We start from the raw sequence: 22175 nt of genomic DNA, 5'->3' as shown, positions 1-22175 counted from the left end.
GAGGGGTTGAAGAGAAAGCGCGGCGAGCCAGCGTAATTGCGGCAGCGGAGTGCGTGAGCCGGCGCAATGGGTTGAGCGTGGATGGGGCGTTGAGCGGGATTGATGGTGGCATGCGAGTATTGATTAAGAATGACGAGCTGCGTGCGCGAAGGTCTGGGTCTGACAGGATGAGGAAGATGAGCTCGGCATCACACTTCGCTTGAAGCACTTCCCCTTCTGTCCGTGCGTTCCTCGGCGAGATTCGGTTACGCCAGAGTGTCGAGCGTACTTTACAACGTACAACGGCTAAGGTTCTGGCGTGTCCAGACAATGGGCGGAAGAATGCCATACCAAGCCGACGATTACCGACCTTGTATCCAAGCCGACCATGCAGGGATGCAACATCCAATGTACAGTCCTACCTCCTGCCTTTGCGCTAGTGACTTCTCTCATCTTCCTGACTTTGTATCATGTTCCGCCACTTTACAACGGCTGTCACCGTGCTCAGGGCACCTTCTACGAAATACTGTCTTAGTGGATGAGAGCAGCGCCGTTAGGGAATCGGGCTTGGAGCTTCTCGGGGGTTGCAAGAAACGGTCAGGGTGACAGCGACCAACGAGGTTCAAGTCGGACAATTATTCTGCGCAGCACCCTATCGTTTCCACGCTGAACGCAAGCAGCAGGGGTGCGCTCATGTCCATTGTTTGATTAGGTCTGGGGTTTCATCAACGACATCGCACTGTTCGGAAGTAGATGATCTTCTTGAGCAATTTGTTCGTGGTCGACCGGCGACAGTGCGGCAGAAAGAGGCCTTTAAGCTCGGTCGACGTTTTCGAATCACTCCGGAGTACCGCCCTGGAAGTGATTGTCCGCTTCTCAGCACATTAGCTTCCAAGTTGCTTCGAAGTCCACCTAAGTGGACAGATCTGTCGAGATGTTTTCATTGTGAAAGGTCCTGTATCCTACTAGGCTGTCCACGTACATTTGCGAGCTGTCAGATCGATCTCCACGTCTCGCGAGCCGAATGGGTTCCTGCACGACTCTGCATCGAACACACCTCGGCGCTGGTCGCCAGCTGCAGGTACGAATACTTTTTCCCATCGGTATCAACCAATCACATGCCGTATGTCAGCGGACGTGCAGCCAGAAGTGTTTTAGCCTTAAGTCTCAGGTGTCGATCACATCATCCAATTGGCCTGCACTCTGCGGCCCGCGGGTCTGGTTCGTCAGACCGTCGCTCCGGACGGCACACGCTTCAACGTGCGGCCACCCCACCGAATCTGGCGCACTGGCCGCATTTTCCCTCGCTCTCTCGCTCGCACTGGCCTTCTTCGCCGTTTCGGCTTGAGGCGCCTGATCTGTCTCTTCTCTTCCCTTCAGTCTCAGCATACAAGCGCCGTCTGCACACTCTCTCCGTGCGGCGTCTCGTCTTCGACATCCATTGTCAGCCCCTCCTTGTCACTCATTTTCAGCGCCTGTGGTGCTAACACAACACTCACACTCACTCATTGTTCAACGACAGACACACTCACTCAGCTGCGCAGCCTAGGTCTTGCTGCAGCGAACCATCCTACATTCCTTGTCCATACTTTCTGCCAAACTCACCCAACATTTGCGCAGGACAGTGTCCCGCAGATAGCCATTTTCGACCGCCGTCACCCAGTCACTAAGCTTGGAGGTTCATTCGCGATAAGCACGTGAACAGTGTCGTCCGACTTTTAAGCAATCTACAAGCGATCACCTTACTCGAACGCTTACTACACCGTATACACCTTGGACAAAATGCTCGCACGCGCCTTCACCGTACGGCACAAGAAGTCCGAAATGCAGATCAAGGTGCCCGGCTGGCTCGGCCGTGCTGCGAGCCAACGCGGAAGCAAGCCTGTTCCTCGCGCACAGATCTCTTCGCCGCTGGCTCTCCTATCAACCAGCAACCCGCTGTTCAACAATGCTCAGCATATCCCGGGCGCTTACCCGATCGAGGATCGCAGCATTTCGTCGAGCTCGTCCACACACTCGGCCGATGACAGCGATGCGAGCAGCAGCCACCGGACCGCCGGAAGCATGACAGATGCTTCTTCAGTCGACGAGCTTTCTACACCCTCGACGCCGGTGGATGTGGAGCCAAACCACCTTAGTTGCTACTTCAAGCCTGCGGTCGACACCAAGGCGGTCTCGCCAGATCAGACGCCAACCATGTCTCAGACATCCTTCGATGCACCACTGATCCCCAGGCGTGTGCCCTCGCATTCGAAGAAGGCTCACGAGAAGCTCCACCGTAAGAACTCCATCAAGCGTCTGATGTCGCCTCCTCCGCGCGAGCTGCGTAACTCCACAGACATGTTCGCTGTCGCGACCCTGTCCGCCTTCGTAGAGGCACCGCGGGAGGCACCCTTCGGCAAGGAACTCGAGCAGGTTGACGAAGTCGCCGAGGAGTTTGGGCAAGTTAGCCGTGACGCTGAGACTGAGGCGGATCTCAATGCGGTGCAAGACCTTGGTCTCGGCCAGTTCGCAGCCTGCGACTACATGTCCGAGATCCAAAGCCTAGTCTTCAGCACCTTCTACGAAGAGGAGCAAGCCTTCACCGACTGGATCTAAGCCGTGCTCCTGACTCCATGGAGCAATCGAACCCTTTCTCGTCTGGCACAGCAGAAGGGGTTGCAGATGCAGTGCCTTGTTACACTGAAGCATGCCATGGTGCTATCCTCATCTATCACGCCCAACCATCTCTGGCAGATCTAGTAACGACCGTCACGACATAGATCTTGCCGTCCACTCATTCAAGTGACTGCGAAGCCCCAAAAAGCTTATGTGAACACGTTTACGGTCAGGAAATGGCTTACGGGGGGTTGGCGTTGCATGCTTCCTACAGTCTCGGGCTGCTTGGGTCGAGCAGAGCATCTTTGTTTTCTGTATCTAGGAGGAGACTCTTCTTGTATTTTCCTTTTAGATCGTCTTGAATTGACACTCATTTCAAAACCGCTGTGCGACAGTAGGTGCCGATGAAACGTGCCGTTCGTGTCGCGGTCGTGTCAGATTGACAGCGCTTGCAGGTGAAACGTCATGCAAGCAGGCGCTTGGGTTATCGGAGTTCGGAGCAGCGGTCCGATGCCTCGGCACGGTAGCCGCACGCGGATTCGGTTGCCCCTCGCCGTTTTCTGTTCGATTTGGGTAAACAAAGTCACGTCACTATTTGAAGCGCGATCAGCTAGCACACAGCTATCTCCTACCAATCCATTCCAGAGTCTGCTTTGCGCTCCAATCTCGAGACGAGTTTCGCCAAAGCCTCTGCACTGCCGTTCACCGCTAGCTCCACTGCAAAGTCAACGCGTCGCTAACCGCGTGCCTGGCATTAGCCTCGCAGCGCTACCCCTCCAAAAGCCCACCTGCAGCGGGAAAGAACGATTCTGCATCAAGTGGTCACGCTACACTTTCGAGCCACATCGCCAACCTCTATACTAATTCTCTCGCTTCCACAGCATATCTGTTCAGCGTGCGGGACCGTGGCCGCAACCATAGGTATTCCAATTCCCGGCGGTGGTGGAGAGAAGGGGAAGACGACGCCCGCCAACATGACTTCTCCGGAGGTGGACTTCACACGGCGGAACCCGACAGCCAGACCATTGACCGATAAGGAGAGGGATGCGTTGGACGAGTTTGTGGACTCAATACATTACTCCTCGAGGTGTGAAGAAACCTGGTTCGGAGGAAGAAAGACAAAGCTGACGGCGAGCTCGAAATGTAGATACAATGACGACCACTACGAGTACCGGCACGTACAATTACCAAAGCAAATGCTGAAGAAGATCCCGAAGGAGTACTTTGAGCCATCGCGGGGGACGTTGAAGCTGCTGTGGGAGGAGGAGTGGAGAGGGTTGGGCATTACGCAGGTTGGTGTTAGATAATGCGTGAGCAAAGACTAAGAGGCTAATGACATGCGCTAGAGTCTAGGATGGGAACACTACGAAGTCCATGAACCCGAGCCGCATATCCTCCTGTTCAAGTAAGTACCAAATCACTTCACTGACCCGGATCTGACTGACGAGCGTTTGCCAGGAGACCGATGAACTACCAGCCGCCAGCGCAGCACTGAGCGGTTACCGAGAGCGCATCTGTCCGCTTGAACTGCTTCTTTGATACTTGCTTCGGTCAACCATTCGGCAAGCGGGCGTTTTTCAATGAATAAGCGGAGTCCTCGAGCTCGGGTGGAGCAACACGATATGGCGCGGAGTTGCTGCATGGTGGATGCCAAGAGAATGATGTGGCACATGAATGGATGTACGGCGTACTAGCGGAAGGGCCAATGCCGCTTGATTTGTGAATAGCTTCCCTCAATCAGCGTAATATCTATCTCTCAACTCAACTCAGCCTCGAGGTCGAGCAGGCCGCGTCTGGGTGCCTTGGCCGAGTTCGAAGGAGCTTCGGAGTCCGGCAAGTGTGCCACTACAGGGATCACTCATAGGAAAGCAGCATACCGCACAAGCAGATCAAAAGTCAACTGGTGCGGTATTCGACGCTTTACAGAAGTCTGCGGCTCATATTTCGATTTCCAACCAGAGACGTACAAGTATTTCCCCCAAGGTCGTTCGTAGAATATGGTGCGTCCGGTAAAACATCAAACAAGACTCCGTCGCCTCACCAGATAATCTACAGCTGTGATCGATCATCGGAGCCCAAAAAGATTGTTGCTTGTCGAGCGGAAAAGTTCAAAAAAGGTAATTTGGGCTATGTATGTTCTCCCTCGGGTGGGCTCTTTCGCGGATGTCAGCAATGTCCATATACTAGGAAATTTGTATGAACGTACCGAACCACCAACCTTCCGGTTCGCTTTCCTAATGCTGGATAACAGCCGAACGCGCTAGCCAATTGCGCCACGAGGGACGTCTGATTGATGAGCCTCAGTCCCAAAGGTTAATACATAAAACGCAAAACAACAGCCGAGGTCTCGCCGATCTTATCATCTACGCAGCTGCACAAGGCTCAGAGGGTGCCATTGTTAAAGCGCTTGTTAGCTCTCGAAAGATAGAGACAGCGTACAAATGTTAGGCTTGCCGAAAAGGCAGTCCAGGTCACGTGTGGACGCGGAACCGGCGTGAAAGTTAAAGCAGGCATATGCAGCTTCGAGTGCCACCTCACCTCACGTTACCACCTGCAGTAGGTCCACAACGATGCCACAGCTCCCACGCAGATCAGCACCGCTCCTACGAAAGGTCAAGGGCAAGTCGCACGCCAGTGACGATGATCATGAAGTCGATGCTACATTTGGCGCAAACCAGCTTCCTACACCATCTTCAACGAACAGTGCGCGCAGCGCGACAGACAGTAGCAGGCTGAAGGTCGTTGACGATATCGATATCTACGCCGACCCCATATCTAGCGATGACGAGCATCAGACAGGCTTCCAAAACGCGCCGAGTCTTCCGTCATCCACTGCACCTGGAGCTGGCTCGCCTACGTGCAAGCGAATCGGTCCGCTTGTTGGGCCCATATCGGAGAGATCAGACCTCCGTTCCCAACGGTTATCTACGCGCAGCCCACCACAGAGCTCAGGAAACAAGCGCAGTATCACGGCGGCTTCCGAACACCCCAGCAGCGAGAGCGACGAGATGGCGGTCGATTGGATGATGGGCTCGCAGTCTAAGAAGCCTAAAATGTCCGCTTACACCGCCAATGTACACGCCCAGCCCAGGGTGAAGACTGTGCAGTATGGTGGAAAGGCGCAGAAACAGCGGTCGCGGGATGCGGTGCAGAAGAAGAAGGCTGGGTTTAAGCACATACCGCCAGTGGAGGAGACGACGAATGCCGCGAAGCCAGCCTTTAAGCGGCCAACTGTGACGTCTGATATGTTCATGTTTGGTGCAGATGCTGCGTTCAAGCAGCCTGGTCAGCATGACTCGGTTTCTGGCCATCATGAAGACGACTCGTCGTCTCTTAGCGACTATCCGGACTCGCCGCAACTGGTAAATGTCGAAGTGCGCTGCGCCGCACCGCGGTCTCCCGAGTGTGCCATCTGCGGCGACGCTGTTATGCCTTCTCTGCGAGAGGACTTTGAAGACCAGCATGGTCTCCGAGGAGTGGCTTTCACCTACAAGTGGCAACAGCGCTTTTGCAGATATCACAAGTTACATCATGCCCGAGACGTGTGGGAGCAGCGCGGCTTTCCTGACATCGACTGGGATGGCCTACCTACGCGACTGAAGCAGCGCAAGCACACGACACACATCAAGCGAGTCATCAGCGGCGAGATAGAGAGCTCCTTCCGCAGAGAATGGGAAGCAAAGGTAAAGAAGGGCGCTCGGTCTCTACAACAAGCGGCCGACGACGATGACGGTGCTCGGCGCGCTTCTGCGGGTTATTATGGGCCGCGAGGTGAAAAGTTGATGTAAGTCTTGATCAGCCTTTCCCTTAAGCGAATGCTAATTTCCACAGGTCCGACCACATCCTCGCTTCCTTCGGCGACCTCTTGCGCAATCATGCGGCCAAAGACAAGCTTATCGCTTCCGCTGGGGTTTCGGGTGGCGTGTCGGGCTTCGTGCAGAGTGTGCTTGTTCCCGAAATTGCTGTCTCCCTCATACGTGAGGATCTTGGAGCGAAGAAGGTACGGGATGGCGAGCAGATATTGCTCCTGAGCGCCGAGCTGGGTGAGATGCTGCATCCGGAGCTGGATGATCTGGCTGTTACACGACCGAATGTTAGTGATGATGAGGCAATGCGGTAGATGGTCGAGTCCTCCAGCATCTGACGAAGCCACATATATATTTGAACGTGCGCCGTGCAGCCAGCCAGACCTTGTCACTTCATCACACCTTTCGCCCGCCAAGCCGCAAACGGTGTCTCTGGCGCCATCTCCGCATTGTGGTCCCCAGACGTCGCCGCAAGGATGCGGTCTGCAGGCAGTAGTCCTCCTGTCTCGTCTCCCAATGCGCAACCGTGCGAACGCGATACAGCCGGTCGAGACTTCATCATTGGGCACAGTTGGCTACTCGCCGCTGCTTGTCATGCCTCCATCGGTCATCACAGGTCATTCTAACTCCGGCTATCATCCAGCGAGTTCCTCTTGCCGCTTCAGCAGTCTCGAATGCCGATCCACTTCCACCTGTATGTCCTTAAGCTTAAGCTTCTCCAGGTCAAGCTTCATCTCTTTGCCGTCTTCTGCGTGACACTTGTTAGCCATCCAACCCATCACCCGTGGTAGTAACGCTGCGAAGGTACATACTGAACTTCAGACTGAGACTAGCTGGCTTGTCAACATCTGCCCTAGCGAACATCTTCACGTCTATAGCCATGCGGGAGCGCGCATTGGGCGGGAGCAGAGCCAAGAAGTTGCGCGCCGTCTTCCCTGAGCGAGCATTGAAGGGCGAGAATGCCGTGCTGACGGCAGTGAGGTACTTCGTCAACATCCTAACCAATTAAACCCCCTGGACGGCGGTGAAGGTGGAAAGCTGTCAATGCAGATCAGAGGCTGATAATGCGGAGGTGGAGGTGGAGATGCCGGTGATGCCAAGGATGCAGGCCGGACTTGGAAATTGCAGGATGGTTTCAGTGTCCTCTTTCGGACGAATACGAACAGGAACAAGGATGAATCAGTCTCAATCTGCGACAGTGTTACTGCTTTGTCCACGTCGCACCGTGAATCCTTCCAATGTTGTGCTAAGCCTTCAAATAGCGCGGTAAGCTCAAGCAGCCCGTTTATTTACCTCCGCTCTCTCTTGCACTCTCCCTTGCATTTCGTACGAACTCTAAGACGACTGTAATCATTCGAGGATCGGCCTCACCTTTGCGCTTCAGCATGGCTACTTCTACGGCTTTCCTGCTTTTTGCTGCTTTCACCACCGCAGTCGTGGCCCGCACCGACCTCACCGGCTGCACATCTACCGACGTCTCCTCTCCGGCCGGCGCCAGCATCGCTTGGGTCGTTCCTGGCACCGGCGAGATCTGTGCTCCCTTGGACTGCGGCGGAGGGAGAGCGCCACCCAAGACCACTGTGCCAGGATGCCCTCTCTACACCGGCACGGCAGCATACTCTCCGTCTTACCTGGCCGGCTATGCGACTGCCACGGCCACTGCAGCCAGTACAACACGCGGCTGGAGTTCGAGCCCTGGTTGGAATACCTGGGGGGTAGATAGTGCTAGTACGAGCGCAAGCTGGACGGCTTGGCAGACCAGCCGTGCCAGTCCGAGCGCTAGCTGGAGCGCCTGGGAGACCGATAGCGCATCTTCAAGCTGGGATCTATACGTTGCCTCATCAAGCTGGACGTCAACCTCGGCATGGGCTTCGAGCCATGCAGGAAGCGCGACGAGAACACCTCTCATCTGCGCTATTGGCACCAGCTGCTCCACAACGTCCACGAGCACGGATGTGTGGTCAAGCAGCACTTCGACAGCCACGCCTTCGTCCGCCAGCTCTTCGTGGGCTGCAAGCAGCGAAGCATCATCAGCCAGCACATCAACAAGTACGGGGCTTACAAGCGCATCTTCATTCGCAACTGCACCCTCGGTGACGACAGCGGCAGCTCAGGTACCCGCCACTTCCGAAAGCCGCACTACAACAAGGGCAACAACGACGCCAAGCTCGGCGCCAAGCACCGGCGCGGCATCGGTTGTCGCGCAGACTTGGGTGGGTTGGGTCATGATTGCCGCTCTAGCTGGGTTTGCAGCGCTGTCGTAATTTACGGAACTTACTGCACAACGTAATTTATGCCGCCAGATGTTAATGAAGCTGATCACGGCGATCACGTCGGGACTTTTGCGATCGATTGCTGGCAGCGTGGTGATAGCGTCGTGCCTGCGACGCAGTCCGAGCACTGTATGGTGGAAGCACTGCACAGTTGAATGAGCCCAATGTCCGCAAACATCGGCGCTAGATATAACATGTATGTATCTGCATTGATACCGTCAAGGAACCGATTGTCTTCGTGCTCTGCGTTGCTCGAATGATGCTGACATGTCACGTGAAGCCTTCTGCGGGCAAACGGACTAACTTCTGTGATGATCATATCCACATACGACAGCAACCTGAAGACCTTGGTCCATGGTAGGGACCTTGATCCAAGACACATGGACCGTGGTAATGGTACGACAAAGCTTTGTCGTTATCCACATGGTAAAGTGTGTTGCTCTACATACACTTCGTAGTCGGCCTCATTATCCGCCATCGTGATACGCCAGTACGTGCAGCCTGACTCCCAATACGCCCTCAATCCAACCAACACCTCAACTCCACATTCGTGCACATGTTTCGTGGCAAGGTAGTGAGTCCGTCGGAGCGTCTCGTTGTCGAAGTGATGAGATGCAAGCAGCATTATGATAGGTGTGTGTTTCCATCATGGTATCGGGGTGTTTTGAGTTCGTCAATAGGTGTGAGCTGACGCGGGAGATGGTGCTGGCGCTGATGTAGGATTTTATCGCTGTAGGAGGCTCATACACTGCAGCTTCTTCGTGTACCACGGGCACCAATCGCTCCTGGTGTTGAAGTAACAGTATCCTAGGTTGATCATGACACCGTCGTTGATGTTCGCGATCTCTTCACGGCGAGGGTCGCGATTATGGACGACTCTCCAGTGATCGACGTACTTATCCATCCTCGGATAGTTGAAGCGACATTCTGGCACAGTGCAATGGTAATGTTGTGCAGCCATCGCATGGTGTACCTCGTGGTGGCGCTTGCGTTCGAAGCTTCCGGAGAGTGTACTATCGCAATAGCCGCACGGCACATTACCTCTAGATCGTCGTCGTCGTCGAAGATGCTGCGCTGCGAAGAGTACGGCAGGAGTCGGCGCGATAGCCTGTCGCGCTCCAGGTTTGAAGACAGGGGCGGAGTGAGTGGAAGATATCGTGGAGTTATCCAAATACATCAAAGGCGGCAGGGAAGGATCGCGGAGGGGCGCGGATAAGGTTGCTTGTCCGTACTGATTAACGATATCCGCTGTCTGGAAAGGAGTGTTCCAAGAGGTCGGCGCTGCCACACCCGGCCGGTAATGCGTAGCTACGTGCCGGGATCCTGCAGTATCTTTATGAGTATTACAACATTGGTAAAAGCTCATCTACTCACTCGAGGCTGCGGGACTCGAACTGGTTGAGATGGGGGGTGTGTATGGCGCTTGTGGCTGACCGAGAGGGTCTGCGAAAAGTTGGCCGACATTGTTGGTCAACACGCCCAACGTCTGCCCGAATAGTACTGTGTCAGGGTAGGCCCGCGGGTGCGAGTCAGCAATTGACGGGTGGAAACTATAATAATCCCCGGGTGGATGATGGAGATCCAGATAGGTATCGTCACCGTCAGGAAACTCAAAGTGCCGAAGTATTGGCTGTGTCCGGGACCACCAGTCAGACATGCCCGGATGACTCTTCAGCTTACATGGAAAAATCAGAGCTCGAACAGTAGCAATCGGGAGGCTAGAAGTTGCAAGACGGTCCGCTAAGTATAACACCGGATTGTGGTAATAGTGCCTCGCTCAGGGCGCTGAGGCGACAAGGTCGACAAAGGGCAGCCAACGAGCACTGCAGGATGCAATGATGTGAGGCGTTTCGCAGAACACACTCCCCACCAAGCTCTCCGGGTTGGGCAGGTTGGCCTCAATAGAAGTCTCATCACGTGACGGGCGTGCCGAGTGGATCTTTCCAGCCAATCAGCTCCCGTGCTTGGCATCCCAAGTGTGAGGCCGCCGTTCTGTTGAGGGTTGCCTTTTTCGATTGTGCCCCAGGCCATCCGATCCTGAAGGCAACGCAGCGCCCACTGGTCGAGATAAAGCGCCCAAGTTAGCCTGAGGTATCCAAGAAGAATTATGTCCTGACGCACTGGCCAGAGCGAGCTGCAAGAAGAAATTTGATGCGGGCGGTCTGAAAGCTGGTGCCAAACGGCGGCGTGGTTATCCAAGCGTGAAGTCTCCTTCAGCTCCTGCGCAGGGGTTGACAGGATTCATGCTTAACGTCTGACGGCTCGGTTGGAGCCACGCCCCGCGCCAGTATTCATGGAGAGTCCACGAAAGTCGCCATTTGCGCCATTGTGACCCTCAAGCACTACTCACATGTTAGCATGTCTGGTTCCAAGTGCTGGGTTCGATCACACGTTGTTCGGTCATTATGGGCGCAGCTTGCGCAACGCGGTTGGGTGGGTAGGCGAAAGTGCATTGGCGACTGGAACGAGTCTGTAGCTGTGGAACGCACTAGGATCGGTCAGACAAACTTTGCCCACGCGTGTTTCTCGCTATCGCTTACCTGGGTCGTGAGGCGTGCGGTGTCCACTCTTCTCCCGTCAACAATGATGGCAGGAAGCTGCGCGGTCTTGAGTAGTCATCATTGAGCGGATGAAGAGCGCCCGCCTAGATTTATGAACACATCAAGTTCGGACTGATATCAAGGCGGGTGAAGGTGGGGGTAGGGTCAGGGTGATGGTGAAGAAAAAGAAACAGAGACATCATTCGAGCAGGAAGTCGCCGCTGGGTTGTGTGGTTGAGCTCCGAAAGCTGCGCTTTCGTATCGTGGCCGCAACGATGGCGATTGAGCCAACATATTCACTCTCTTTGGTAGTCGGTGCCCGTATATATATCTCTTGGGGTCCAAACGCCAGGCATAGCCTGATGTCAGCCTTGTGTGCGGGCCTTTCAGACCGGTCAGTAGCTTGCAGCCAACGAACCAAGGGCCGAAAGCCGAGCGCAGCCGCGAAGCCTCGTGCTTCCGTCTGAAATGACTTGGGCGGCCTCACTTTTGACAGACCGGTGAAGCTGGCAATCCAGAGTAAGGACGCCGCGTTTGCAGGCATTCCTTGCGTAATTACACCTTCCAGCCTTCCGCTTCTCCATCCCATGTTGCCTAAACGATTGTTCACCGGTCACAGGGCGACGTTTCAAGCCTGATGTGCATCGCATGATCAGCGTTTGAGTCATCGGTGTCGACACGACTTCTTGACCTGTCATCATGGGGCGCCATGGTGTTACAAGTGTTCCTTCTCTTAGGAACTCTCTTGATACTACGGGAGTTATCAATGCTGACGACTGGTTACAGCTGAACCGGTGAAGCTCTCATGGCGCGGCAGTTGCCGTGGAAGAACCCGTGCGAGCTGTCCGGCTGCGTAAATATTGTTCGATCGTTGCAGATCACAACATGCGCCTACCAGAATACAGCGACTGCGTGCACAATCTATTGCACCTCAAGCTAAGCGTCAAGTTTCTGGGTGCGCAGCGAGTCGCGGCGCGCACATTGGATGCATGGACAACCGCTTTTGTACCCTACGTATATTGAAACGCTCGATCATCAAGCCTGCCTTTTGCTCCTTTCAGCGCAAACGCCTCAACGATGCGGTTCCTGCCGGTTTTCGTACGCCCGGTTAACCCTATATTGACTTTGAGCTGAGGAGAGAGCTTGCTGTGATTCCCATGGGTTTCCAGCAAACCCTGCTTGAGAACTTTCGAATAGACTCTGTGCAGCAACCGGTGAGGGAGCAGTCCTATACCCTTGACCAGCATGACTCGCATAACCAATAGCAGGCTGGTTCTGAGCCAGCATCATCTGCTGCATCTGCATCTGCATCCACTGCGTCTGTTGTGACATTTGCTGCTGCATTTGCCATTGATACTGCATTTGGGCCTGAGCTTCCGCTTCCATCTGCTGCTGCTGTCGAGCGGCAATGGCTTGCTGTACCACCGAACTGCTCATGGTATGCCGCTTCGACTCTTCCTTCTCACGCTCACGTGCTGCAAGGGCGCCAAACAGGCCAGGCTGATACTCCTCTTGCTTCTTCTGGTCCGCTTTCGAAGTGTAGCTGAGCAAGGGCATACCAGTAGCGCGTGCCACGTGCATCTGCTCCTTTGCTGTCAGGTTTGTGGGCTGAGCGCTATAGTTGGCTGGGCCAGGACATCCAGATCCTAGGATCGCCCCGGCTCCGCGTGAATGTGGCCGGCTAGGTGGTGTGCGCTGATCGGCTGGCTGTCCAAGATGGGACCAGTCGCCCGACTGCATCCTTGAAAGTGGGGGCGGCGTTTTGGTCAAGGATTGACGTAGCTTATGTACGCTGTGGCCGGAAGAGGTTCGCTGATGAGCAAAGTTCGGCGTAGCTCTTCGCGGAGGTGCTTGCTGTGGTTGTGCGGCCATGGCCGCCCTGTACTGCACCCATTGCTCTGGTGTCAGACTCTGCTTGTTGCTTAGCGCTTCTCCCTGCGAAGTCACAGCCGGCTGCCAGGCAATGCTATTCCTATCCGGTGTGCGTGAGGGCGAGGCAACAATGCCCGTCGGTGTGATGGGTCTTGAGCCTGGCGTCGTGCGTCCGCCGAAATAGGATTGCCGGGCGGACTCCGCCAGAGCGTCACCGGAAGCGCCCATCAGGCGGTCGCCCGACCGTGACCGGCTTCGATCGCCACTCGCACCAGGCGTCATGGTTCCGCTTGTGGTCGGTCTGCCAGTCGGTGTGTACGTAAGCGTCGGTCCGAAGTCTATTGCAGGCATCATTGCCTGCTGTTCTGCCTGCTCCTTGTTCCAGGTATCAAGCTTCCCCACGCTCCCAGAGCGTTCGTGCAGAGCAGGGTAATTCGGGTCGCCAACAGTTTTCAGCCGGCCAGCTCTTGGCTTCTCTACAGGCTTGCGCTGCTCCGGCTTCGAACTCACGGTGCTAGCGTAATCCGGGACGGAAGATTGCATGGTATCAGTACGGCTGGCTGTGTCTCCATTCAGCACACGTTCTAGGACGGCCTGATCGATCACATCGCCCGCCCAGCTTTCACTGTTGACTGGGGAGTCAGGCGAGAGAGGCTCGGTGCGATCATGATGCGGAGGCGTTGGCTGCTCTGACGGTATGCTCAGTGACAGTGGTTGTTCAGCAGTTGTTTTCGGCACGGGCTTTCTTGCAACGCTACGACTGGTGGCAAGTGGAGAGTCCGGAGTTCCGCGTCCACCTCTCGTCGCTTCGTCTCTCTGATGTACCCCTGTTGCCGTGTCGTGTGGCATGTAGGCTTGCTCGCGCAGGCGGGAAGCTTTCGACTCCGCATCGGAAGGTGGACTGCCAATAATGGTACTCAAGCGCTGACGAGGATCACGTCCCTTATTCAGTATGCCTTGCAATTGATCAGCAGGCATATCGAGATTGCGTTCCGCAGGGTGGTCATTGAACCCTACCGATCTTTGCTGTTGTTGGCTGCGATGCTGCAACTCGCCGTTCCAGTAGTCATCGTCCGGCTCATCTTCCGTGCGGACTGCATTCTGCATCTGATAGAGTGTAGCGGCATCCACATTCGAGTGCGCGCGCCTTAACTCAGGGGCTTGATAAGGCTGATGAGCTGGTCTACTGGAAGGGTTGTGCGTGAAGGCGGGCGGACTAGTAACCGGTGCAGGCGGCAATGTGTGTGGTGTTGCTACCTGCGTCTGCACGTCACCCGCAACAGAGCTCAAGGTAGGCACCTCCGCCTCGGACTGAATGCGTTCCAGCGAGCCCAGTCCATGGGGCCGGCCAGTCGCGGCACTCAGTGCGCCTGTGTGTCTTGGCGGTGGTGGCGGCTCGTCATAAGCGCGACCGGCTTCGTAGGAGAGACGTGATGATGTTTGTGTTTCATATCGACGGTACCCTTGCGCATCGGAAACCGATCGCTTATGCGGACTTGAATGTGCTGATGGCGGTGCGGAGTCAATGCGCCGGGGTGGAAAAAAGCGACCTTCAGCACCACTAATCGGCGTCGGCGACTCGGAGCGCGAGCCGGGTGCAGAGACCGGTGCGCCATCCTCGAAACGAACACCACCTCTGGTGGGTGGCAACGACATTCTGCTGGTCATGGTGTTGCGGCGGTATGCCATCTGCTGGCTGGCTCGGGGCGAGTTCTCCATCTGCGTCACCATGCGAGTGGACGTCAGCTTCTTCATCTCACGCCTCCACTGCCTCTCGGTCCAGCCTTGGCTGCCTTCGGTATGAATCAATGCTGAGACATCCAGGATGTCCAAGTAGCCATAGCGCCGGTCTCGTGGCATTGCGAACATAAGACCCTTCTGGTCAAGAGTATCCGCGATCAAGCGGTTGGGCCTGCCGTAGAGACTGAAGGCGTCGAACACAGGGAAGAGGAACCGTAGCATCATCTCGAATCCTGTGACTGCAGGATGCACTTCTGGCATGATGAAGACAAAGCCTTCTGTGATGGATTCTGGCGTGCCGTGAACTGTCACCAACCCTTCCAGCTTGACCAATGTGGACTGTTCAATCAGCGGCTTCGACTGCGGGTAAATGGCGTAAGCCGCGTATGCATCAGTGATCGTCGCAATTGGCCTGGTCTTCTTTGTGACCTTTCTGGTGTCGTAAAACTTGATGTGACCCTTGGGCACCCTCACTCGCTCAGACGTGGCTTTCTTGAGCGCTTTCTGCGCCCGCTGAACCTCCTTTTCCTCTGGCTGCGAAACGACGCACCAACACCGCTTCCATGCTGTACCTGCTCCAAACCGTACACGCGCCCAGTCTTCGTGAGGAAACTTTGGACTCGCACGCTCCATGATCGTCTTTATATTGTTCAAGAACTTGCCCTTGCCGGCAATCAGTGAGCCGGTATACGCTTCCATGAGCGTTGAGTGCTCAAACATGGCAAGACGTATTCCGGCAGTCCACTGTGTCAGCGAATTCAGCGAGTTAAAGTGTAGTAGATAGCGATTATTAGCGGCAGTTGAGATGCTGAGAACATTCTGCAGGTTGCCACCTTGTGCACCGTTCATGGGTAGTGACTCAATCTAAGCATACCGAGTTAACATGGAGCGTCCAGAGCAGTCGTGAAATTCTTACCATTTTGATAGAGGCGTCGCTCAGATTGATGAAGTTGGGCACAACTTCTCCGTCCTCGCCTGCTGCGTCCAGCGCACCAGCATCCCATAACGACAGCACCGTACCAACGAGTTGAGCAAAGCATTCTACCCACACCCTGTCCGGACTTGGACGGCCTCTCGAATCTAGATCGTGCAGCTTCAGGAAGTAGCCTTCTTGATATAGTTTATTGCTATGGCTGTTGAGGTAGCTGAACACAGGCTGTAACTCCGGAGGCGTGTCGTTCGCGACATCCACCTGCGGAGGCTGGTAGGCTTGCATCATGCTATTCGGCCTTGTCGCAGCTCTTGAGTCACCTCGCGCCCTTGAAGGTGTCGCCGGCGAGTGCGCTGAGTCCTTGACGTACGGATCCATCTTGTGGACTTGCATGTCTGGAGTATGCGTGTCGAGGTTGAGCTGCATCCGGGGTGACGGCGTGTTCTCGGAATCTGTTGCGTTCGGTTTGGTGGGCGAAGGGGGTAGATCAGTGGTTGGCGAGCGAGGAGAGGCGCCGAACTGGCTCATGAACGACAAAACTGGGTAGGGTATTGTCAGCAATTCTTCCCGTTGGAATAGGAAGGTCCGGCGGTAACACAAGTGCTTTCCCCGGAACATGGACTTGGAACCTACCACGTGAGCGAGGCATGTTGTACGACGGTCCCTGTTGTTTATAACGCTTATTATCTTTATTTTACTGCGAATCTACGGTCGGCGACGATTCAAGGAGCTGGCGAGCGCACTGCAAGAAACGACCTCAGTGGCTCGTGGATGGCTTAATCTTGATGATGATGATGATGATGATGATGATGGAGGCGATTTCAAGATTCAGGAATCGCTAAGCAGCAGCAGTCCTGGAACGAATGGATAGCCAGAGTGTCTCTGACCAGCAAATGAGCACGATTAATGCGAAGCCGGTAGGGAGTATGGACAAACGCAAACGCAAACGTACCGCTTGGCCTACGGGAGTTTTATTGGATCGACATCACCGACGAACTAAAGATCTGGGGTAGAACCGGCACGGATGACGCGCGTCGAATTGGCGATTCTCTCAGTATAACTTACCCCGGTCCGTCCGGGAGCGTGAATGGTACGGTAAATGCTACGCCATGAATGCTAGAATGCCATGCACAACTCTCATGCATGAAGAACATAGGGTACATTTCCGGGTGTCGAGTAGCACATCCGTGGGACCGTGGACGACCGCAACGTCCTGCTGACTGATGGTGACATGGCGACGGCGCGCCGCGCGCCGCAACATCAAGCCACTCGATCGAGCACGGCCTGGCTCGGCGGGCGTGGCGCTTCCATTGTCTGAAGCCTTCTGATAGGTATGAGTACATACTGCATTGTGCTCCACGGTTACAGGCTGAGAAACGACGTCATTCGACTCATCACAAGAGCAATGTCGAGGCCACTTGGCGGTGAGCCTCTAAGGCTTCGAAAGCGACTCATGAGCAATGACTTGACCTAGAATCTAGCCTTCATTGACAGTATCCATGCATGTTCGTGGGCCCTTCCGATGTCACATCACTTACACATGAGTCAGAAGTGCTTCACGTCGTCATGCTGCCATTGATCTGCAACACGTTGGAACCCTACAATCTGGTGATCGGAATGCATGTATGACTGCGCGCAGTGAATGCAGATACACTCTGAGCACGGTCCACGCGGGAAGCCTGCGCGGATCCGCCGCCGTTGAGCCGAGCAAACGCGTGCTACGCGCGAAACCGAACTTTCATGATACTCCGACGACACGGAGATCCAGCAGTCGCAGATTGAAGCGAACATTGTTAAGACAGACCGCCTTGGCGACTATTACCGGGCGAGTGCTTAGTCAAAAGGACTAGGATTGCAAACTGTTGCATGGATTGTCGAGTCCACACAGCCACCTCGCGAACCCTCCTCCAGCATCGCAGCCCGGCTGTCGCACACTATCGCCGCATGCCGCGTAGCACATGCGCATCGCCGTCGACATGAAAACGAAGACAACGAGCCATAGGCATAGGGGTGCTGAGATCAGTGGTGATGCCGTCAACGGTCCGCCATCCCAGCGCATGGCATCGGCGGAGATGAGGTCGCCGCTTCAACCACACGACCTCTCGAAGGAGGATCGCGAACGACTGAAGGACTATCTTGACACGAGCGATAAGCCGTTCTCTGTAGAGACACAACCACTTAATCGGAAACGCAAGCGAGCAGGTACACCACTCCCTATCCAAGAGGGCCTCTTCGAAGAGCGGTTAAACGTTCGGTACAAGGTGAAGCCAATGAACAATTGGGAAAGTCTGAGGAAGTACAAGAAGTTCACTGTAGGCAACGAGAGCATCGGGACAGGTGAATGCATCCTTGTTAAGCACGATGCCGCCGAATCGCAGAGCATCGACGTCGCTGCGCAGTGGAAGGCAAAAGTACTCGACATCAAAGCTTTTGATCAGGAGCATGTCTACCTAAGAGTCGCATGGCTCAACCGGCCCGAAGACCTTGATACAGGTCGTAAAGCGTACCACGGCAAGAACGAGTTGATTCCGACGAATCAACTGGACGTTATCGACGCTATGACTGTTAACGGTAGACTTGATGTGTATCACTGGGAGGAAGCAGACGATGATAGTCAGATGCCGGATCCAGACGAGCACTTCTGGCGTCAGACCTACGATTTCGTTACTACAAAAACTTTCTCTGTAAGTCATGTTCTAGAGTCTGTTGGACTCGTGCTTGGAAAGACGGCTACTAACAGCAATAGGCATTGCGTCTGATCTGTACCGATCGTGCGCCACAGAATCCAGACGAAATGATCGTCCAGTGCTCTAATACGGACTGTCGCAAATGGATGCATCTGCGGTGCATTGCTGAAGATGCAGTAAGTCGAGCTGCAGACGGCTCGCCGCCAAAGAAGAAGAAAAACGGAAAGCGCAAAAGCAAGGCCGACAATGTTGTCTTAACGGCCGAATCACCTGCTCTTGCCGCTGCTTGGAAAGGCTCGTTCACAGCGCTTGTTTATGTCAAAGGCGAGCCGAAAGATGCAGGGGAGAAGCGAGCAGCTTCGACGAAGATCGTGATCCGCGATGTCGACGAAGACCAGGAGGAAGAATTGGACGTGAGGTGTCTGTTTTGCCACAGTATCGTGAACGATTGAAACTGCCCGTACAGCGCACCCGCCGGACTCGTGTGAGCCTCCACCGTCTCATGGGTCGATGCGTCGATTGTACGAAATCTACGCTAACGCAGGAGTGCAGCGCCGGCTTGCCGTAGCGCTGCTTGATTGTCTATACAAAGCGTAGAGCGGCTGCGCAATCTTCCAAGAATGGGATGATCATGCCATGCGGTAGATATTGACAGTACAAAGCCATGGGCCTATACTGGATGGCTATCTCGGCAAATGATCCGGACAGGTCGACCATGCTTGAACCGCGGTTGGAACCAAACGGAGCTCGGTAATATCAAGAAGTTCACTGCAAGTTGCTAGTTTATGGATCACGGCTACTACGCGCTAACTGCGCGATAGCAGCTGGAGGAGGACGCAAAACGTCTGGGAACCTCCCCAACCAACCCGCCGTACAAGGCGAAGCGCGCCGTACCCACAATAATGCAATCGACGTTCGTAGCAGATGCGAAGGAAGTCTGCATCATGCAGGAGAAGGTTCGAAACAGTCTTCCAAAGCGCTTCACAGGCGCCTGGCAAACGCGCCGTTCCGACGCTATCGTGCAAAGACGTTCGGCAATTGGTGCATGGTACGACCCTGCAGCTCGCCGGACGTTCTACGTCTAACCTCAATTCCCGCCCATCCTTCGCTGCCGGCATACAAAGTACATCAGTAGTCAGTCACGTTTGCAGGGAGCCTAAGTCTTGGTTTCCAATATCTTCCATCTTTCACGTCAGTCTTTACCGTCCGACATTTTCCCAGTGCTCGTTGAACATAGAGTCCGCGATAGCAACTTCACGCTGCATGCTGCAATGGGCGATTCTGGTCACCCCGCACCAAACCCCGCTGCTTCCGCGAAGCCCGCTGTCTTGATCATTGGTGGTTTAGGTGAGGTTTCGATTTCGGTTGCGCATGCGTCGCTGACACCCGGCGCTCGGGGCAATGACTCCGGACAGCATCTACCAGGACGTGCTAACAAGAACACAATGCAGGCTACATCGGTCGCTTTCTGGCGCAATACATCCATAACAACCAACTCGCATCAACGCTTCGTCTCGTCGACAAACAATTACCGCAGCTGGCGTCGCTTGCGGCAGAGCACCAAGAGGCGTGTTCCGCACAGAACTTTTTGCAGGCGGACGCTTCGCGCGAACAGTCACAAGCACGTATCTTCGACCTACCGCCGGGGCCAGACGGAAGCAAGCGGGAGTTTGACTATGTGTTCAATTGCGGTGGTGAGACGCGCTTCTCGCAAGACGATGAGGTATACAAACTGCGCAGCTATCAGTTGAGTTTGACGGTCGGTAGGGAAGCGGCCAGAAGAGGTGTCAAGGCGTTTATTGAGGTCAGTACGGGGCAAGTGTACAACCCAAGTCGCACGCCGCAGAAGGAGAGTGACAAGACGAGCAAACCGCACACAAAGCAGGCAAAATGGAAATTTGCAGCCGAGGAGGAGTTAGCGAAAATACCCGGACTGAAGCTTTGCGTACTTCGGATGCCGCATGTGTACGGTCCCTACACGGGACGGTGGCTGGGCACGCAATTGGCCCTAGCGAGAGTATACCAGAGCCGAGACCCGAAGGAGACCATGAAATGGTTGTGGGGGAGTGATCTGAGGACCAACACCCTTCATGTTGAAGACGCGGCTAGAGCGATGTGGTTGGCAGCAGAGTGGCGAGCGAACAATGACCGGATACCGAATGTGTCGAGCGACAAAGTGGTGTTCAATGTTGTTGACAAGGGCGCGACAACGCAGGGCACGATGGCGAACATCATCAAGCAGCTCTTCGGCATCGAGACTGGCTTTCAGAATGCGCTAGTGAACACTTTCGCTAGGCTCAATCTGGAGCATGTTGTTGACGACGTGAACGACGATACCCTGGACGACTGGGCCGATCTGCAAGAGAGCGCGGGGATCAAAGGGAATGGCGGGCCTTTGAGCCCGTTCATGGAGAAAGAGTTGCTGCGAGATGCCGATCTCAGTCTAGATGGGACCCGCTTCGAGAGCGTTGTCGGCTTTAGGTGAGTTGTCAAGCACCACAGATGTACTTTGTCGGTGTCTCGCTGACGCATTCATTCTGCAGGCCGAGGCATGAGCGAATTACTCGCGAAGAGGTGGAAGCTGTAATCGAAAGCTACAAGCGTATGCATTGGTGGCCGTAAGCGCATACTCTCTCCAGAGGGCTGGAACTTTCTTGACTTCCGCGGCAAGCTTTGCATGTACACATAGTCATGATGGGCAGTCAGGCTGAGCCACAGTAAGCCATGTACGCCCACACGTGCCCACGCAAGACTCGCGCGCACTCTGTGCGGTGTGGCCAACTTACTCTTAAGCATGCCGTCAAGCCGAGCTATTACTTGTTGCTTTTGATCAACGGAAACCTAACATCGTGGAAGAATTTTGCGCCAAGGTCGCGCGCCATTCGTTCGCTGCACCAGGCTAGAGCTGTTCGCTGCAGCTCTGGCGCAAGCGCTGTGAGCCGAGAGACGGCAACTTTGAGCCTAATCGGCAGAATGAAGCGGGTATGCGAGCGCTGTCAGATGGCTGCTCAACAAGCAAGTTCCGCTTCGAAGCTCTTGCGGAGACCAGCCAATCGACCCTTGCTGGGTTCTGTCATGCATGCATGATAGATGAATCATGAGGGGCTGGCTCGTTCCGGTCGACTAGGTGTGGCCGTTGGTACTCATGGTGATGGTCCGCCATGGCAAATGGCGAACGATTGTCACCCCTACAACACGAGCTACATTCGGGGTGTTTGAATGCTCTAGAGATCTTGGGAGATGGCTCGTGTTAAGCGACGACAGTTGCCGTAAATGCTAGACATGAGCCTGTTTGATTGGCTACCGTCAGATTGGAGGGAGGGCTAAGCTTCGTGGCCCCTGCAGCTTCGACTTCACTCTAGCCAGCCTAACTACCAATCCGCCATGGCAACCTTCCCACCACGCCCTCTCAGCTATGGTGAAACACCTATTTGTCCACTCCCAAGAGTCCAAGAAACGACTTTGCTTCTGCTTACAGACTGTGGCCCCCCTGCAGATAGCATTTGGCGGACATGTGCCCCTGGGCCTCTCGCGACACTGTCCTAAAATCTCAAACGCACAAGTACTCCTTGTAAGGTGCTTCATTATCACGGCCAGATGGGTTGCGCAAGCTGAGTGGCCACTACGGCGCCTCTGGACGGTTGCTGTCCAGGCCTTCCTTTGCGGCTCAACGGCTTACGCCTTTCCCCGACCGTTGGCTGATCTCACCTAGTCGTTATGGCGACTGCACCAAGCCACGCAGCCCAGCA

The 22175-nt window shown here is 55.0% G+C and overlaps 10 protein-coding genes across 10 annotated transcripts; 6 read left to right on the top strand and 4 right to left on the bottom strand.

Annotated features, from left to right (window-relative positions):
• Nucleotides 1–1281: 1281 nt before the first annotated feature.
• On the top strand, nt 1282–2905 carry BAUCODRAFT_35258 (uncharacterized protein). The gene has a single exon (XM_007679254.1). It carries the CDS (start codon nt 1762–1764, stop codon nt 2575–2577), a length of 816 nt encoding a protein of 271 aa, XP_007677444.1. The 5' UTR covers nt 1282–1761; the 3' UTR covers nt 2578–2905.
• A 258-nt stretch (nt 2906–3163) lies between these two features.
• On the top strand, nt 3164–4513 carry BAUCODRAFT_35256 (uncharacterized protein). Its single transcript, XM_007679253.1, has 4 exons — nt 3164–3664; nt 3725–3869; nt 3924–3982; nt 4036–4513. The coding sequence occupies exons 1-4, from the start codon at nt 3552–3554 to the stop codon at nt 4070–4072; spliced, it is 354 nt and encodes a 117-aa protein (XP_007677443.1). The 5' UTR covers nt 3164–3551; the 3' UTR covers nt 4073–4513.
• Nucleotides 4514–5002: 489 nt separating this feature from the next.
• Nucleotides 5003–6697, top strand: BAUCODRAFT_157740 (uncharacterized protein; the record flags this gene model as incomplete). Its single annotated transcript, XM_007679615.1, has 2 exons — nt 5003–6361; nt 6409–6697. The coding sequence occupies exons 1-2, from the start codon at nt 5148–5150 to the stop codon at nt 6695–6697; spliced, it is 1503 nt and encodes a 500-aa protein (XP_007677805.1). The 5' UTR covers nt 5003–5147.
• A 321-nt stretch (nt 6698–7018) lies between these two features.
• On the bottom strand, nt 7019–7379 carry BAUCODRAFT_123727 (uncharacterized protein; the record flags this gene model as incomplete). Its single annotated transcript, XM_007679614.1, has 2 exons — nt 7019–7131; nt 7196–7379. 2 exons carry the CDS (start codon nt 7377–7379, stop codon nt 7019–7021), a joined length of 297 nt encoding a protein of 98 aa, XP_007677804.1.
• A 168-nt stretch (nt 7380–7547) lies between these two features.
• On the top strand, nt 7548–8897 carry BAUCODRAFT_35254 (uncharacterized protein). Its single transcript, XM_007679252.1, has one exon. The coding sequence runs from the start codon at nt 7769–7771 to the stop codon at nt 8645–8647; it is 879 nt and encodes a 292-aa protein (XP_007677442.1). The 5' UTR covers nt 7548–7768; the 3' UTR covers nt 8648–8897.
• Nucleotides 8898–9209: 312 nt separating this feature from the next.
• On the bottom strand, nt 9210–10124 carry BAUCODRAFT_533278 (uncharacterized protein). Its single transcript, XM_007679613.1, has one exon. The coding sequence runs from the start codon at nt 10020–10022 to the stop codon at nt 9381–9383; it is 642 nt and encodes a 213-aa protein (XP_007677803.1). The 5' UTR covers nt 10023–10124; the 3' UTR covers nt 9210–9380.
• A 1214-nt stretch (nt 10125–11338) lies between these two features.
• On the bottom strand, nt 11339–12026 carry BAUCODRAFT_532997 (uncharacterized protein). Its single transcript, XM_007679612.1, has one exon. It carries the CDS (start codon nt 11783–11785, stop codon nt 11396–11398), a length of 390 nt encoding a protein of 129 aa, XP_007677802.1. The 5' UTR covers nt 11786–12026; the 3' UTR covers nt 11339–11395.
• Nucleotides 12027–12082: 56 nt separating this feature from the next.
• BAUCODRAFT_533144 (uncharacterized protein) lies at nt 12083–16495 on the bottom strand. The gene is made up of 3 exons (XM_007679611.1): nt 16373–16495; nt 15725–16278; nt 12083–15672 (listed from the first exon to the last, which is right to left on the bottom strand). The coding sequence occupies exons 1-3, from the start codon at nt 16386–16388 to the stop codon at nt 12268–12270; spliced, it is 3975 nt and encodes a 1324-aa protein (XP_007677801.1). The 5' UTR covers nt 16389–16495; the 3' UTR covers nt 12083–12267.
• Nucleotides 16496–17796: 1301 nt separating this feature from the next.
• On the top strand, nt 17797–18878 carry BAUCODRAFT_72155 (uncharacterized protein; the record flags this gene model as incomplete). The annotated part of the gene is made up of 2 exons (XM_007679355.1): nt 17797–18423; nt 18486–18878. 2 exons carry the CDS (start codon nt 17797–17799, stop codon nt 18876–18878), a joined length of 1020 nt encoding a protein of 339 aa, XP_007677545.1.
• Nucleotides 18879–19721: 843 nt separating this feature from the next.
• On the top strand, nt 19722–21048 carry BAUCODRAFT_44145 (uncharacterized protein; the record flags this gene model as incomplete). The annotated part of the gene is made up of 3 exons (XM_007679309.2): nt 19722–19773; nt 19878–20907; nt 20970–21048. Coding segments are annotated over 3 exons (1161 nt in total), but the record flags the coding sequence as incomplete, so codon positions are not given.
• Nucleotides 21049–22175: the final 1127 nt, after the last annotated feature.

This window comes from Baudoinia panamericana, assembly GCF_000338955.1.
Source record: "Baudoinia panamericana UAMH 10762 unplaced genomic scaffold BAUCOscaffold_8, whole genome shotgun sequence".
NCBI classification, from domain to species: Eukaryota; Fungi; Ascomycota; class Dothideomycetes; order Mycosphaerellales; family Teratosphaeriaceae; genus Baudoinia; species Baudoinia panamericana.
Note: the sequence above shows the minus strand (reverse complement) of the source record. Positions and strands in the feature narration are given on the sequence as shown.

Bases quoted from the DNA above. Each gene is read 5' to 3' on its own strand.
- BAUCODRAFT_35258 (XM_007679254.1), top strand. From the start codon at position 1,762: ATGCTCGCACGCGCCTTCACCGTACGGCACAAGAAGTCCGAAATGCAG.
- BAUCODRAFT_35256 (XM_007679253.1), top strand. From the start codon at position 3,552: ATGACTTCTCCGGAGGTGGACTTCACACGGCGGAACCCGACAGCCAGA. The intron at 3,665-3,724 runs GTGTGAAGAAAC...CTCGAAATGTAG, and splicing joins TCAATACATTACTCCTCGAG to ATACAATGACGACCACTACG. The intron at 3,870-3,923 runs GTTGGTGTTAGA...GACATGCGCTAG, and splicing joins GAGGGTTGGGCATTACGCAG to AGTCTAGGATGGGAACACTA.
- BAUCODRAFT_35254 (XM_007679252.1), top strand. From the start codon at position 7,769: ATGGCTACTTCTACGGCTTTCCTGCTTTTTGCTGCTTTCACCACCGCA.
- BAUCODRAFT_533278 (XM_007679613.1), bottom strand. From the start codon at position 10,022: ATGAGCTTTTACCAATGTTGTAATACTCATAAAGATACTGCAGGATCC.
- BAUCODRAFT_532997 (XM_007679612.1), bottom strand. From the start codon at position 11,785: ATGGGATGGAGAAGCGGAAGGCTGGAAGGTGTAATTACGCAAGGAATG.
- BAUCODRAFT_533144 (XM_007679611.1), bottom strand. The intron at 15,673-15,724 runs GTAAGAATTTCA...CGGTATGCTTAG, and splicing joins GCGACGCCTCTATCAAAATG to ATTGAGTCACTACCCATGAA.